This window comes from Drosophila suzukii, chromosome 3, assembly GCF_043229965.1.
Source record: "Drosophila suzukii chromosome 3, CBGP_Dsuzu_IsoJpt1.0, whole genome shotgun sequence".
Classification (NCBI taxonomy): Eukaryota; Metazoa; Arthropoda; class Insecta; order Diptera; family Drosophilidae; genus Drosophila; species Drosophila suzukii.
Window position 1 is genome coordinate 67029034 of NC_092082.1, and position 13493 is coordinate 67042526.

The window sequence follows — 13493 nt, forward strand, 5'->3', positions numbered from 1 at the left end:
GCCACTCATTCGGACAACACTTTGACGGAAGAAAACAACTTCTTTTCATATTTAACGCAATTGATTTTATTTTAATTAACACATTTTTAACTCTTTTCTAAGGCCGTGAGGATTTAATTATATCCCCACTCGAGGCGACTGTCTTCATGAACCCGACCTTTCCGAGTTGGCGGAAGGGGTTTAATGAGCTGGACTTATCGATATCAGGCAATGGAATTTGTTAATTCGTCAATCGACATCGACAATCGTTCTAATGGTTCCCACAGATTGGCGCGAGTCTTCTATAGGTTCTATTAACTCGACTCTTCACCCAGCTGTTGTGTCAAAATAATAAAGGGTATTCCCTAAACTGTTGAATTGTTGAATTTTGGTTAGCTGATATCAGCTGATCCATAAAAACGGCATTTTCAGAAGTTTTCTCGGAGTTGTTGAATTGCTAAAAACCAGAGGTGTTACCTTATTTTGCTTAGAAGTCAAGGCAACTCTGTAACATTTTAGTATTTAAATTAAGCATTATTTACTTTAAAACCCATTTATGGTTAGTTCTTCTCAACTTATTAATAATTAAAGGCATTAACTTATAATGGAAAATAATGTATAAGATGTTTCATACTTAGGAAAAATTGGAATACTGGTCACAGCTATTTTAAAATTCAACAGGAGACGTTTGGGGTAGTTCCCTCAATTACTGAATTTTTTTTGTTGAATTTTCAACAATTCAGAGTTTTAACAGTTTAGAGAATTTCTAGATAGAATTATCCGAGTATTACCGGAAAACGAACAGAAACTCTGCTAGGACTCCACCTCTAATTTCCTACGCCAAACCTGTTTAAAAAACCGACGTCTGTTAGAAAAAGGCAAATAAAAATAATTGGTAATATAATTACATAAAGGAATATTTTCTTTTAGTTTAAATAAGAGTGCATACTTTTTATTTTATTAGTTTATAAATAATTTTAGTCAATAACCAACAATGAAAAATAATGTTATGCCCTTTTTTTAAAACTATTTTGCAATTTGGGGCAGACCTACGGGCAAAAAGCAAAGCTCTGCCGCCACACGTACAGCTTATCACATCGGTCGGCACAGACATCTATGAACCGCCAAATGCAATTTATCCCGACCACTGCTTTAGGAATATCAGGTTCTTGCCCAAGTCGCGATAACAGCCACAGAACCATAAGCTGGACAAGTCCTTCGGCTTTTGTCCCGAAACCCGCCACTTAGTCCCTAAAATATTGTTTTCTAAAAACACATCAAAAACTAATAAAAAAAGCACGTTTTAATTATAAATTGTAGCATTGATTAAGTGATCCTATGTGTCATAGACCCTGTGGTACAGTGTATACTTTTGCACAATATTTGTTCCTTTTCTAATGGGTATCAATAATTTAGTTACTTAAATCGACTGTTTATGGTTTGCAGATCAAAAATCGAATGCTGTGTTCGCTATAGCTAAATCCTTTGTACGATTAGCGGTTCCAGGAAAGGGGGAAACGTTGGCGTAGCAGCCGCTTGAGGCGAAATCATTGTCTTCTTTAAATGTGTGTATGTACATTAGGCTACGCAATCATCTAGTAAATTCTAAGAAATCAGTTTCTTCTTCTCATCAGACAGTTTGCCCTCGACGGGTGGCTTTTTGGCTGGTGCCCCTGGAGCCTTCTTCCCATAGAGCATGTCTACGAAGAGGGCGGCGAATACCAGGACAGCTCCAAGCCACTGGCGGGCAATCAGGACGTTTCCAAACAGCAGCACTGAGCACAGGACCGTAAAGAACTTTCGGGTTGTGGTCACCACGGAGCAGGCCAGTGGTCCAAAGTTGGCCACCATCAGGAAGATGAAGAACTGGCCAAGGACGCCGCACACAGCAATCAGAGACAAATGGGTCCAGGACTCGGGATGGCGGATGGTGAAGTACAGGAACTCCTTGGCCTCGCCTGAAATAAAACACCAAAAATAATTGTTTTTTCAAGTTTTAAATATATATTAATATAAAGAGCTCACCTGTGAATACCATGGCAACGCCTAGCATTAATGTGCTCCAGAAGTTCATGGCCCTCATCATCTGCTGGCCCGAAGGCGCACTTGCCGCTCGGATGCGCTCCTGGACAGCTCCAGTCAGTCCGTCCATTGAGAGGCTCAGGAATAGCAACACCTCGCCGAGAAGCGTCGTCTCAGCCGGCAAATTGGACACCTTGCCCTCCTTGTACATAAACAGGATAACGCCCAGGACAATGGTGAGCACGCAGGCGTAGCGCGTCCAGCTGTAGGATTTGCGGCCAATCAGGACGCCCAGGATCATGACGGGAATGGGCTTGGCGGATTTGCCCACGACGGCAGTGGGATAGGGAACCCAGCGCATGGCCATGTTGGTGGATACCATGGCCAACAAATACGTCAGCGAACAGGCCACGTAGGAGCCCGCGTCGGTGGTGTCCTCCTTCTGCGGCTTAATGGTCAGCAGGACTAGAAGATCAAAGATCATTAAATATTCGCCGGAAAACCAGGTAATCCCTTACCTTTGGCAAAAACATAGTTACAGAGGCACTGCACCCAAACCAGTGCCAAAGCGTAGGTGAAGCGTTCGCCCACGGATCCGTCCGTCTGCACCTCCTCGCCGTACCGACCCCGGGTCAACTTCTCCTGGACAATCCCGTACAGGAAGTAGCATACGAAGATGCCCACGGCATAGATTATAAAGCGGCTTCGCTCCGGCAGATTCATGTTCTTGGCGGGCAGATGGAGCTTTTCGGGAGTGTTTAATTTACCTTTTGGTTGGGTCGGACTTTATGCACGGTCTAAACAGTTGGCATTCTCCAGAGGCGGCTGCAGGTGGCCGTGATTTGGCGTTGACTATCAAGTAATCAAATCAAATACGTGGTCAGTGTTGCCGGCTTAGGTGTCTTTTAGCCAGATTTGGCCTGCAGACTTGCAAGTGTCTGCAATTTTGGCTAGCTTTATTAGCTATTGTTAATGGTTTTTCATATACACTTATAGCTTTCTCGCTTAAATAATTGGGTAAAAAAGTACAATACCTTTTTATAAAGTAATTATTTGTATTTTCCTAAGCTCTATGTTATGAAATAACATTATATTTAGCTACTTTTTTGGAGCCACAGTTGGCAACACTGTTTGTGGGGGCGGTTTACAATGTGACCGTGTGCCGAAAAATTGGTATCCACCAATTGGAATATTTGTGCGCGCAAAAATTTTTAAATCAGTTGTATTGAATATAACAACAATAAATTAATTTGTCTCATTCAAACAAACAAGTATTACAAATTTATTTACAAGATCGAAATGGATCCAATAAATATTATGAAATTAGTATTCAAATCCGGAAATATTTTTAAATGCTCAAAGATAATTTTATTTTTGAAAGCAAGTTACCCCGTTTTATATTACTCAAAACGTGTAAAATCTTCCTAGTTTGTTTTCTGAAAACGGTCGACCGTCTTGGGTTGTACAATATAAAGTGATTGGTTATTTGTTGTATCGGAAATTTCATTTCGTTTATTTGGTTTAAAAATATAATTGCAAAATACAATAAACTATAGTCCCACATACACGCGCGTATATGTGATCTCCTCTTTGTTATACTGGTAATGCACTTGAAGTTCTCGGTTTTAGTGAATGCTGCCCGTACCCGTAGAAAATACGCCCCCATGCGTAATACTGTCCACCTGGCCTAAGAGCCTAGACAACAACAAACAAGCGATTATCCTCTTAAATAGCAACAGTTAAGCGGTAATTGGTAAATGATAAAAGGGTGTGGCGACTAGACCTTAGAAACTATCAAAATAAGAGATGAACAAAAACACAATTAAAACAAAAGGTGGAAAACCGAAAGAGAATCGAGCGATGCGCCTACAGCGGGACCTGCATGGGCGGTAGCCAGGTGTAAAACAGAATGTAGGCAGCGCTGGAAACGACGTTGGATGAGTCCAGGGCCGAAACGATCTGATCGTCGAACTTGAACCACTTTCCGTAGTTGGCGCTCTTGCAGAAGGCCGTATAGTGACCACCCTCCATGGTGCCGTAGTGATTGGAAACGGCGTACAGCTGGTAGGTTTTGGGCGTAACCGCCCGCGATTCCGCCCGCGCAATGTAGGGATTCATATCCAGGTTCTCCAGCGGGAAGCGAAGGTAGTTTTGCTTCTTCATGTAAGCGCCCGAGTTGCTGGGGTCAGCATAGAACCTAAAAGGGATTAAAGTATTTAGTTAAAATCAAAAAGAGGTTTTGCTTTACTAACCTCTTTAAATGCACCACCAGCACTGGAGGCAGTTTGGATATATCCAGTTTCTTGATGGCATCTCTTTTGGTTTTACAACTTGGACAGTTCCAGCCGTGTATGCGCTCCCCACTAAAGTACATGTCCATGCACTGGTTCAGCTGGCACACATTCGAGTTGGGCGGCAGCTCCAGGCTGAGATTCGAGAAACTCTCGTACGTGGCCGACTCCTTGTGACAGGCCACACACTTGACGGTGCTCTTCATTTGGCCATAGAATAAATGCAGTATCATGCTCTCCTTGGCCTTGGTAAACTCGAGCCAAGCCTTCTCCGACGCACTGATCATCTCGCGCTGACGAGACACATGGAGAGTCTGAAGGTCCGAGTGCAGCCAGTCCATCAGGATGGTGAGGAACTCGTGCGAGTCCTGCTGGTCAACGCCGCGAAAGATTTTCTGGTACTGACCCACAACATACTGCAATGAATGTGTTTCTTAGTAAAATATTGCAGATAGTTTGTCAGTTACCTACCCTTAAATCTCGGCTGGCCACGCACTTGTACTGTCCGTTCCAAAGCTCCTTGATGAGTGCAGCCACCTCCTCGATCACCTGGCCGTTTGTCTTATTGCTCCTGCTTATGTTGTTCTTGTACTTGTCCGAAATGCAGTACTCCGTCAACTGAGGCGTGTTACTCAGGCATTGCAGAATGCTGTTCATGTAGCAGGTGTTGCCCAGATTTTTCAGGCCAGTCAATCCGCGACCCTGAAAAATTGAACAAAGATATGGGTGTTTGTACAGGTTAAAGGTAGTTAGTAATTCCTAGAAGTTACTCGTCGGAGCGGGAAGATGGAGCTATAAATGCTGTAGGTGGGCGGAGCTGTTGGCAGCTGGAGCTTTACGCCCGCCACACAAATCATTCGCGGAATCCTGTCTGCTGCTGGGTTTGCTCAACAGTATGGCGATTGTACGTTTCTTTGGTTTGAACATGCTTTGAGTGCGGACGGCGAGCGACTGAGAGTGGGGACTACCTACAAAGCACGGTCAACGTCTGGGCGGGTGTCTACGAAACGTGACCCATTGCTATTGATTTCGCTCGTGTGGCGGCTATATTTAGGCGGCCAGTGTGAATCAACCACCCCCAAACCATCACTCACCACATTCTGACCCATGACGGGTGAGAAATCACGGACCCGTTGCGATCTCCTCTCCACGCTCCTCGGCTGCGGTTTCATCGCCCTGTCGAATGTAGGCCTCTCCACCTTGTTGGGGGCTAGTTGCGGATCCTCGTTTAGTTGGAGCAGGGATTCCAGGCTGTCGGAGAGGTCCTGCACATCCTCCAAGTTCCTGCCCGGCGAGGGAGGACTCTCATCCCGGGGTGACTTGTAATGCTTTTTCGTCTCCCGGGCAATTGCCAAAAGGCGTTCCCGCTCCTGGCGCTCCTGCTCGTGTTGCTCGTCCAAGCGCTGACGCTCTCGGATCTTGGATTCGATGTTCCTCGTGGCCTCAACATCCTTTTGTGATAGCTGCTGGGTAACTTTCTGCTGCTCCTGTATGCGACTCAGTTCTTCTCGCAGACGATTATTTTCAACAATCTGCAGGAGGAGAAAAACATTTAATTTTGGAAAATTTTGTGGTCTGTGGATCTTACGTAGTCCTGGGCCTTGCTCTCTAGTTGAAGAATTCTAAAGTGCAGCTCCTGACCTTCGGTGGCATTCAAGCCATCGCCCTCAGCCGCCTGACGCTTCCACATCATGGAGGCCTTTTCCAGCTGCTCATCGTTTTGCTCGGCCCTTTGCAAAAACTCGGCCTGATCACGCATGATCTCGGCTATGGGCTTGGCCTGTGTTGGAGGCCGGGAGGGCCCCTGGTTGTAGGTACGCGTAGCCGCCGGCTTGCTGGCGCGATTTATGTCCGGTCGTGGCTTAAAGTCCTTCGCACTAATGTCCTCCTTCATGGTGATGTCGTGGATTGAGGGATATTCAATGTCATCGATGGTGTCAATGTCGTTGTTGTTCTGCTGCGGGGCCTGGACACTGGGATTGGTGCAATGGGTGGGGTACATCATGATGAAGTACTCATAACCGCCCTCGACGATCTGAATGGGGGCGCGATACGTCACATCGGGATCCCACTGTCACGAAAAAGGATTGGTACTGACTGATCTATGGCTTAAATGTACTAGTACTTACATTCTTAAGGATGTCTAGCAGCGTGGCAATGGCTGTATTCGCCGCCGGTTGGGCGTCCTTGGTGTTCCAATCCATAAGAACCACCGAGTCCTTGACGGAGCGCGATGCCCACGAGGCCTTTCCGCTGCTGCTGAGACGAGCCTGCAGTCTGCCAGCCGACATGCTAGATGATACGTAGATCAAAGAGTTAGTAGCCAAATAGTGATTTAAGTGTGTTAAATACTCACCCTAGCGTAATCAGCTCCTCGGGCACATTGAACGCACAGTAGTATGTGAGGTGGGAGTTCTCGTAGTCGGCGCTTGGGCGACAGTCCATAACGAGGACCGATTTCTCCTGCATGCGCCGGTATAGCTCTTGGCAGGTGATCAGTCCCAGTCTGGCGTAGTCCGTGGAGGGTGTTGCCGGCGCCTCCACACTGACCCGTCCATTGCTGACCAGTTCTGTGCCAATTTGTTCCACTGGGTGGCGCTGCTGAGCATATCGATGTCGCAGGGAGTTCATAATCACCTCCAGCGTGTCCATGATGCGGCGATTCGACTCGGTGTCGCCCAACATCTGGCGCACCGTCGACTTGTGGCTGGCGTAATCGGACTTTTTGTGAATCGCGGTCAGCATGTTGAAGTACTTCATGTAGGTGATGTAGGCCAGTTCCTCGTCGCCATCCAGTCTGTACTCCTCGGCGGTCATGTACAGTTTGCGGGCGGTGTTCAGCAGGCTGTGAAAAACAACACAGGTAAATGAAACCAGCCGCATCAGCACTAAATCGAGGTGTCCACTTACATTTTCATGCCCTTGCTGCGCAAATCCGGAATGATGGACATCTTCTCCAGGTCCTCCAGATTGGAGCTCATGTGCAGCTTCTTCAACTTGGCCATTTCTGGGAGTTCCTTAGGTGGGTGGCGGGAAGGTGTTATGTCGGTTGGAATTCTTCTGGGTCTCCGTTTCCTGTTTTCATAGCAGGAATTCCTCAATCTGCGGGCTGGGCTGCAACAACAACAACTGTTATTTTGCCTGAAATGTATCGATAGACTCGAACCACTTTCTGGAACTATCGATTGTTGTTGTGACAGCAGCAAGCTGATTCTAGATCGAATAAAAAAAGCTGGATTTGTAAACTTTCTTTAAAATTAAAAACATTTAGTTTCTTTAATGATTATTTTTATCAGACTACCTGTTCTCTTAACTGTTTATAGTCAAATAAAATATTAATTAAACAAAACAGACAAATATAGCGGGGAAACAAGCTAGAAGCCACAACACTGCCTACTGTGAATTTACCAATTTTGTTCCACAGCACAGCTGATAACATTTGTTGACTGTTTGAAAAACCAGGGTTGGGCTTTCAAATGGGCAGGACTTCAAAGGACAAACGGGACATATTCTACCGGTTGGCAAAGGAGCAGGGATGGCGGGCGCGGAGTGCCTTCAAGCTGCTCCAGGCGGAGGAGACGTTTCACCTGCTAGGAGGTGCTGTTTGAACCTCGTGTTTCTTGAACCAATCCTAAGGGAAAACTCATTTCAGGTCTCACCCGGGCCGTGGACCTGTGTGCCGCTCCCGGCAGCTGGTCACAGGTGCTGGCAAAGCATATGTACGAGCCACTGCCTCTGGAGGAGCGGGAAAAAGTGAAAATAATCGCAGTAGACCTGCAGGGAATGGCGCCGATTGAAGGCGTCACACAACTGCGGGCGGACATCAGTAAGGAGTCCACAGCCGAGGCCATCATCGACTTCTTCGGCGGCGAGAAAGCACAGATTGTGGTCAGCGATGGAGCTCCCGATTCCACAGGCATGCACGACTTTGACGCCTACGTCCAGGGCGAGTTGCTCCTCTCCGCCCTGAGCATCTCCACCTTCATCCTGGAGGAGGGAGGCTCGTTTGTGTCCAAGATCTACCGGGCAGACAGGACCAGTCGCTTGTACACCCATCTTAAGCGCTTCTTCAAGGACGTGTGTGTGTTTAAGCCCTCCGCTTCGCGAAACTCCAGCATCGAAGCTTTTGTGGTGGCCCGTCAGTTTTGTCTGCCCGAAGGCTATAAGCCCTGCAACCTGATCACCGAATGGCACGAACATCCAGACTCGTGGGTGTGCAGGAAAAAGGAGAACCCGCCGGTTGTTCACGTTCCCTTTGTCGCCTACAAAGGGGATCTAGATTCCGATCGGACCTACGACTTGGTAGGGATCTTATGTACATATCTCGTTGATATAATCTCTAAACTGTGCTGTTTCAGGGCGAGGACTATGTTTACAAAGAGCCAGTGCAACAACCTTTAACAGCCGCCTATCAGGATATCCTGAAGAAAACAAGCCAAGTCAACATCAAATATGAAGGCATCCGAGTTATGCATGACGAGGAATTGTTTAAAGAGTGGTACAAAGCAGGTGTTTGCTTAAGTTCCTGTGATAATAATGGATATAAGAATACAACAAATTAAAAAAAAATTTTATGTATATGAATACACTGATTATCAGGGAACTTATGAAAACAAGACTAAGAAGCTTTGAGCCCAGAAACAAGAACGTGAAAATCGGTAATAAAAACTCGATATAGAACCAGTTGATAAGCTATGGCAAAAAAATAAAGTACAACCTTCTATTTCAGTTATTGTTACTCAATTTAATAGCATACTTCTTACAAATCTATTCAAGGCTTCTTATCTTTACACCTATTTGAGGATCTTTTTTTCGCTATTCAACAGTTAACAACTACAAACTAAATAGAAAACCAAATTGCTTTTATTACAGCGTCATTATCTTCTCCAGCTCATCTTTTTCATTTTTGGCAGCCGCTTTTTTGCGAGCTCTGGCTCGAATCTTTTGTCCAGACTTACATCGGCGGCGAAACTCTTCAGTTTGAGCTGCCGTCCATTTCTTATGTGGTTGCCGTCTTCCTGGAGCCCGTCTTTCGGGCTCTGGTCTGGATATTGCCGCCTTTCGTCTTTGGACGGACCGTCCATTGGCCTTTGCAGGGAATGCGCAGGGCAGTAGCTGTAGTTCCTCATGGAGGCGGCCACAGAGTGTGGGCGAGATTGGAAGAAAACTGCTTTGGGTGAGGAAGATTTGATCGCTCGGAGTGGTTTCCGTGAGGAGTTGGTCCAACTTGAAGCTCTGGGCCGTTGCCTCCTTGGTCACATTGCATAGCAGGAATTTATCCTTGTACTTGGGAGAGTAGCGTAGCAGGTATTCTCCAACACACACCGTGTCTAGTAGTTTCAGGAACTCATACAAATTAGAAAGAAGTTGCGGCATGCTTGTGTTGTAGTAGTCGTGCAGCTGTTGTTCTAGGGATATCAGCGCCAATTTCTCCTCCAACATGGGCTTAAAGTCTCGCAGCGAAATGCGGGTGCAGTGACCTACATCAGCTTGCAGAAGCTTCAGCTGCAGCCAGGCACTAATCAACTCGTATTTGGACATTATTTCACAGCCGCAGTCGGGCTTATTCTCCAGCTTAATCAAATGGCAACCAAGGGGCTTTTTGCCCTTAGAATCTTTAACCGCTGGTATGGGTAAAGTGCTAAAGATTTGAAAATCTTTGTCTTCATCACCTTCGCTCTTACATCTGAGACTCCAACTGACTAAAGCGGTGTTGGCGCTGGCATCCACAATGTCTGAAGAATGCTGATCAATTTTATGAAGCTTGTAGGCCATGTGAAAATCGGTAGAAGACATTTCACAGATAAGCTTATCAGGGACTTCCTTGACTGCTCCATTTTCGAAATGTAGCCATTTGGCTTGCCCAGGCTGAGATATGTAAGCCTCATATGCATGCTTCAGGACCAAACTGTTTGTATGCCAACCACAGTTGCGTGCTGGAAAGGGAGACTGGAACTCCATGCACTTGTGATTACTTTTTGGGCATTCTCTCAGGCTGACAAACATTTCGGTCGGTAGATCAATATATGATCCAGTCGTTAACAGCATTAAAAGAGAGTCCAGGGGCAGAACGAAGATATTGTTAGCCTCTAGTTCCAGGTCCTTCTCTTCATCCGACAATAGCTTAGCTGGATCCTTGGTTTCCCTAGCCGCGTAGCGGTCCAAGCGCACTTGTAAAGTGCTCAGGGCCTCCTGGCTCAGTTTCACCTCTGGCCAGAGTCTAACCTGGCCCACAATCCGCTCCACCTCCACCTGCTCCATGCTGACGGTCTGAGAATTGAGGCTTTTGCACTGCGACAACTGAGGCAGGCCAGAAAAGGTCACATATGATTCGTTGGGATACCTTTTCAACAGTTTCTTCACGCTCAGTTCGTACCATTTTCTGTACACCGCCACCAGGCTTCTCATGGGCGCGTAGATGATTTCCTTGCGACCCAATTCGTGATCATGGATGTGTTTCTGAACCCGCTGTTGCTCATTGCAGCGCTTCTTTTCTGTGGCTTGCCACACCACAAAGTCCTCCTCATCGACGGGTTCGCTTCGCTGCCAGGCCAGAAGCACTCGCATACAGGCGGCCTGCTGCTTGAGATTCAACTCCGAGTGCTGATCCAGAGGATTGGGGAAACTGTAGCCGGTACCGCCGCTGGAATTGTCGCAAATCGTTCTCCCCGGAACCTGGTCGGTGCGGGGATCCCTCAAGGCTGTGTTGCGGTTGAAGGATTTGAAGACATTTGCCGTTTCCTGGAGCTCCAGCCGCAGTACCTCGGGATCCACTTCATTCAAAAACGTGTACAGCGCGTCATCCACATGCTCGAAGGATTTGTTGAAGATCTTGTATGAAGGCTGATTCCGAAATATCGCATTTCCCTCGTACAAAGGAGGGTCCTTGGCCATATCGGATCCGTTTTATTGAGAGATTCAAAAACTCAGTTTTATATTGTAATCATAAGATTTGTTTTTATTTAATGCATGCGCGTGACCTTTTCACGCTTCCGGAAAAATACCTGTTTGGGGTATTCAACGAGGTGGACAAAAGTGGAGTATTGGGCCGCGTCGAGTTTGCATCCATTTATGCGTTGATTCCGCGGACATGGTACTACTATACAAGGTAGTCTCGTCGGCTACCTAATCGTTCCTACTTTTTCTTCCATAAGAAATAAACGTGCTAGAAAGAGGTAGCAAAAGTCGCTTCAGCGGAAAATAGGACAGCACACGGAACTTGATTCACTATTTCAGTGTTTTCATTTAGAATTTTTTACGAGCTTAGGAATTTTTGTACTTGGCGTTTTGGGACTTTTTGAGAAGGAAATGCGTTTGAACTGCAAAGGCGCCGTTATAAGGAATTTGTTGTTGGTGCAGAACAAAGGAGAGTTCCAACGGCTCGGAATTTCGAAAACGATCCAATATTAAAAATAATATTGCTATGCTTTTTTGAAAGGAAATTTCCATAGTCCAGCTTATATCCTTCTTGGCAAGTCCTAGCAACTGTTGCTCCACAACGTACACTATTTATCTAAAGAAAAAGCTATTTGAAGGCGTATTTACCTCCCAAAGTGGTTCTATATCCATTTTTTGGCTATTCATATTAGAGCATTCATTAGAGGCTCAGAATGCGCTTAATATATGTATATATTTGAACGTTAATTTTAAACTTTATAACTCAAATATCTTTAACTAATTGATTTAAAGGTTCAAAGCTTTTCAAATGATCTTCTAAGTATGTAGGTATAAAATTGTCGGCAATATGTATATAGTGTGTTTTGTCGTTTAATCAGACTCTTATAATACGACTTGAAATTATTTTGGTGCTGAACAAAGCCTTTAAATGTTTTAAGGCAGAAGGAAGCGTTTCCGACCCCATAAAGTAGATGTATTCTTCATCAGGATCAATAGCCGAGTCGATCTAGCCATGTCCATCTGTCCGTCTGTCTGTCTGTCCGTATGAACGCTGAGATCTTGGACCAAAATATTCGAGTGTTACAACTGTTAAGGCAGAAAAACCAGAGAGTCGGAACCTCCACTCTGGCCTACAAAAAATTCCTTATGTGTCCAAAATACGAATCTTGCCAAAGACTCGATAACAGCAAGACTACTAAACACTACTCCATACATCTGGGAAATACTTTTATTTTAATCAAATTTATAAATGTAGATGTTAAACATTTAGTTTTTATACGGACCTAAACATATTCCAAAGGTTGGGTTTCCTCTTGCTTTCATTGAAAACTTTTCATACTTCGCATTGCTTGGGTGGTTTTTTTATTTCAATAAAATTAATATATTATGGCATGCGCTCTTCGGAACATTAACTTTGAAATTACTGTTGATTAATTTGTGGCTTCAAAACTATTGTTGGATTAACTTTAGAATCAGTTAGTCAATAACATTTGAACCAAAAAAATGAGAGTGGGCCATAGTCTGATTTTAGTTCTAGTTGTTTTCAGCTCCTATGGAAAATCCTTTAACTATACAAGCTGTGACCAGGCGAAGCAACCAAAGTTTGTAAGGTATTCAAAAATAAAATCTAATTTGTTCTACTTGTATTTAACATTTTCCAGCTAAGCTCATGTTGCGATGTCCAAAATCATGACAAGGCTATTAAAGCCTGTCGTAAATCCTTGTTTTCTAATAACTCAAGCAGTACAAGTAATAGGGAGTCGCCCAATCTTAAATCGGAAAGAGTAGCCCTGCACGCAGTAAGTGTTACTCTTAATATCACAAATTGAACAAAATATCAGTATTTTGCCTTCAAATGTTAATCCATTCAGTGTATTGCGGAGTGCTCCTTCAAGACCAACGGTTTTTTGCTGGCCAATGGAAGCATCAACGAGGAGGTGTTACAGAAAAGTTACCAGCAACGCTACAAAAACGATCCGATAATGTCACAACTGATGGTGAATAGCCTCAAAAGGTGTACGGATTATGGTGGGTCAAGTGGGAAAATAAATACTTTTTAGTAATATATAAACTTAAACAGCACTGAAGCGAGCTCAGCAATCCCAGTGGATGCATACAAAGGGTGAATGCAATTACCATCCTGCCATCTTGCTGGCCTGTATAATGGAACAGGTGTACGTTAACTGTCCAGCTACCAAATGGAAGAACACCAGCGATTGTACAGCGATGCGAAAATATTTAATTGCCTGTGACGACGTCGAAAGCAACAGGAAATAATACCAATTTTGAATATAGAAATATAGA

General features: G+C 44.9%; 5 protein-coding genes across 6 annotated transcripts; 2 read left to right on the forward strand and 3 right to left on the reverse strand.

The window, feature by feature from the left end:
- Positions 1 to 1264: 1264 nt before the first annotated feature.
- Positions 1265 to 2879, reverse strand: meigo (Solute carrier family 35 member B1 homolog meigo). Its single transcript, XM_017080531.4, has 3 exons — positions 2520 to 2879; positions 2005 to 2466; positions 1265 to 1937 (listed from the first exon to the last, which is right to left on the reverse strand). The coding sequence occupies exons 1-3, from the start codon at positions 2722 to 2724 to the stop codon at positions 1585 to 1587; spliced, it is 1020 nt and encodes a 339-aa protein (XP_016936020.3). The 5' UTR covers positions 2725 to 2879; the 3' UTR covers positions 1265 to 1584.
- A 604-nt stretch (positions 2880 to 3483) lies between these two features.
- Usp8 (Ubiquitin specific protease 8) lies at positions 3484 to 7430 on the reverse strand. Of its 2 annotated transcripts, XM_017085956.4 has the most exons (8): positions 7203 to 7430; positions 6649 to 7137; positions 6422 to 6584; positions 5881 to 6363; positions 5387 to 5824; positions 4764 to 4994; positions 4254 to 4708; positions 3484 to 4198 (listed from the first exon to the last, which is right to left on the reverse strand). In XM_017085956.4, exons 1-8 carry the CDS (start codon positions 7295 to 7297, stop codon positions 3868 to 3870), a joined length of 2685 nt encoding a protein of 894 aa, XP_016941445.4. In that variant the 5' UTR covers positions 7298 to 7430; the 3' UTR covers positions 3484 to 3867. The 2 variants fall into 2 exon arrangements, with proteins under 2 accessions (XP_016941445.4, XP_016941446.1); XM_017085957.4 differs by lacking the exons at positions 5387 to 5824; positions 5881 to 6363; positions 6422 to 6584; positions 6649 to 7137; positions 7203 to 7430 and adding an exon at positions 5063 to 5238.
- A 286-nt stretch (positions 7431 to 7716) lies between these two features.
- On the forward strand, positions 7717 to 9024 carry Trm7-34 (tRNA methyltransferase 7-34). The gene is made up of 3 exons (XM_017085968.4): positions 7717 to 7889; positions 7945 to 8594; positions 8651 to 9024. Exons 1-3 carry the CDS (start codon positions 7769 to 7771, stop codon positions 8852 to 8854), a joined length of 975 nt encoding a protein of 324 aa, XP_016941457.4. The 5' UTR covers positions 7717 to 7768; the 3' UTR covers positions 8855 to 9024.
- An 86-nt stretch (positions 9025 to 9110) lies between these two features.
- On the reverse strand, positions 9111 to 11290 carry Ice2 (Interacts with the C terminus of ELL 2). Its single transcript, XM_017085967.4, has one exon. It carries the CDS (start codon positions 11184 to 11186, stop codon positions 9159 to 9161), a length of 2028 nt encoding a protein of 675 aa, XP_016941456.4. The 5' UTR covers positions 11187 to 11290; the 3' UTR covers positions 9111 to 9158.
- Positions 11291 to 12602: 1312 nt separating this feature from the next.
- Positions 12603 to 13485, forward strand: Obp93a (Odorant-binding protein 93a). The gene is made up of 4 exons (XM_017080517.4): positions 12603 to 12794; positions 12851 to 12988; positions 13061 to 13217; positions 13270 to 13485. The coding sequence occupies exons 1-4, from the start codon at positions 12693 to 12695 to the stop codon at positions 13464 to 13466; spliced, it is 594 nt and encodes a 197-aa protein (XP_016936006.4). The 5' UTR covers positions 12603 to 12692; the 3' UTR covers positions 13467 to 13485.
- Positions 13486 to 13493: the final 8 nt, after the last annotated feature.

Excerpts from the sequence above, each read along its gene's own strand:
- meigo (XM_017080531.4), bottom strand. The coding sequence starts at position 2,724 with ATGAATCTGCCGGAGCGAAGCCGCTTTATAATCTATGCCGTGGGCATC. Across the intron at positions 2,467-2,519 it reads TAACTATGTTTTTGCCAAAG|TCCTGCTGACCATTAAGCCG; the intron begins GTAAGGGATTAC and ends TTGATCTTCTAG. Across the intron at positions 1,938-2,004 it reads CGTTGCCATGGTATTCACAG|GCGAGGCCAAGGAGTTCCTG; the intron begins GTGAGCTCTTTA and ends GTTTTATTTCAG.
- Usp8 (XM_017085956.4), bottom strand. The coding sequence starts at position 7,297 with ATGGCCAAGTTGAAGAAGCTGCACATGAGCTCCAATCTGGAGGACCTG. Across the intron at positions 6,364-6,421 it reads TGCTAGACATCCTTAAGAAT|TGGGATCCCGATGTGACGTA; the intron begins GTAAGTACTAGT and ends TTTTCGTGACAG. Across the intron at positions 5,825-5,880 it reads AGAGCAAGGCCCAGGACTAC|ATTGTTGAAAATAATCGTCT; the intron begins GTAAGATCCACA and ends CTCCTCCTGCAG.
- Trm7-34 (XM_017085968.4), top strand. The coding sequence starts at position 7,769 with ATGGGCAGGACTTCAAAGGACAAACGGGACATATTCTACCGGTTGGCA. Across the intron at positions 7,890-7,944 it reads GACGTTTCACCTGCTAGGAG|GTCTCACCCGGGCCGTGGAC; the intron begins GTGCTGTTTGAA and ends AACTCATTTCAG. Across the intron at positions 8,595-8,650 it reads CCGATCGGACCTACGACTTG|GGCGAGGACTATGTTTACAA; the intron begins GTAGGGATCTTA and ends GTGCTGTTTCAG.
- Ice2 (XM_017085967.4), bottom strand. The coding sequence starts at position 11,186 with ATGGCCAAGGACCCTCCTTTGTACGAGGGAAATGCGATATTTCGGAAT.
- Obp93a (XM_017080517.4), top strand. The coding sequence starts at position 12,693 with ATGAGAGTGGGCCATAGTCTGATTTTAGTTCTAGTTGTTTTCAGCTCC. Across the intron at positions 12,795-12,850 it reads AGGCGAAGCAACCAAAGTTT|CTAAGCTCATGTTGCGATGT; the intron begins GTAAGGTATTCA and ends AACATTTTCCAG. Across the intron at positions 13,218-13,269 it reads CAAAAGGTGTACGGATTATG|CACTGAAGCGAGCTCAGCAA; the intron begins GTGGGTCAAGTG and ends AAACTTAAACAG.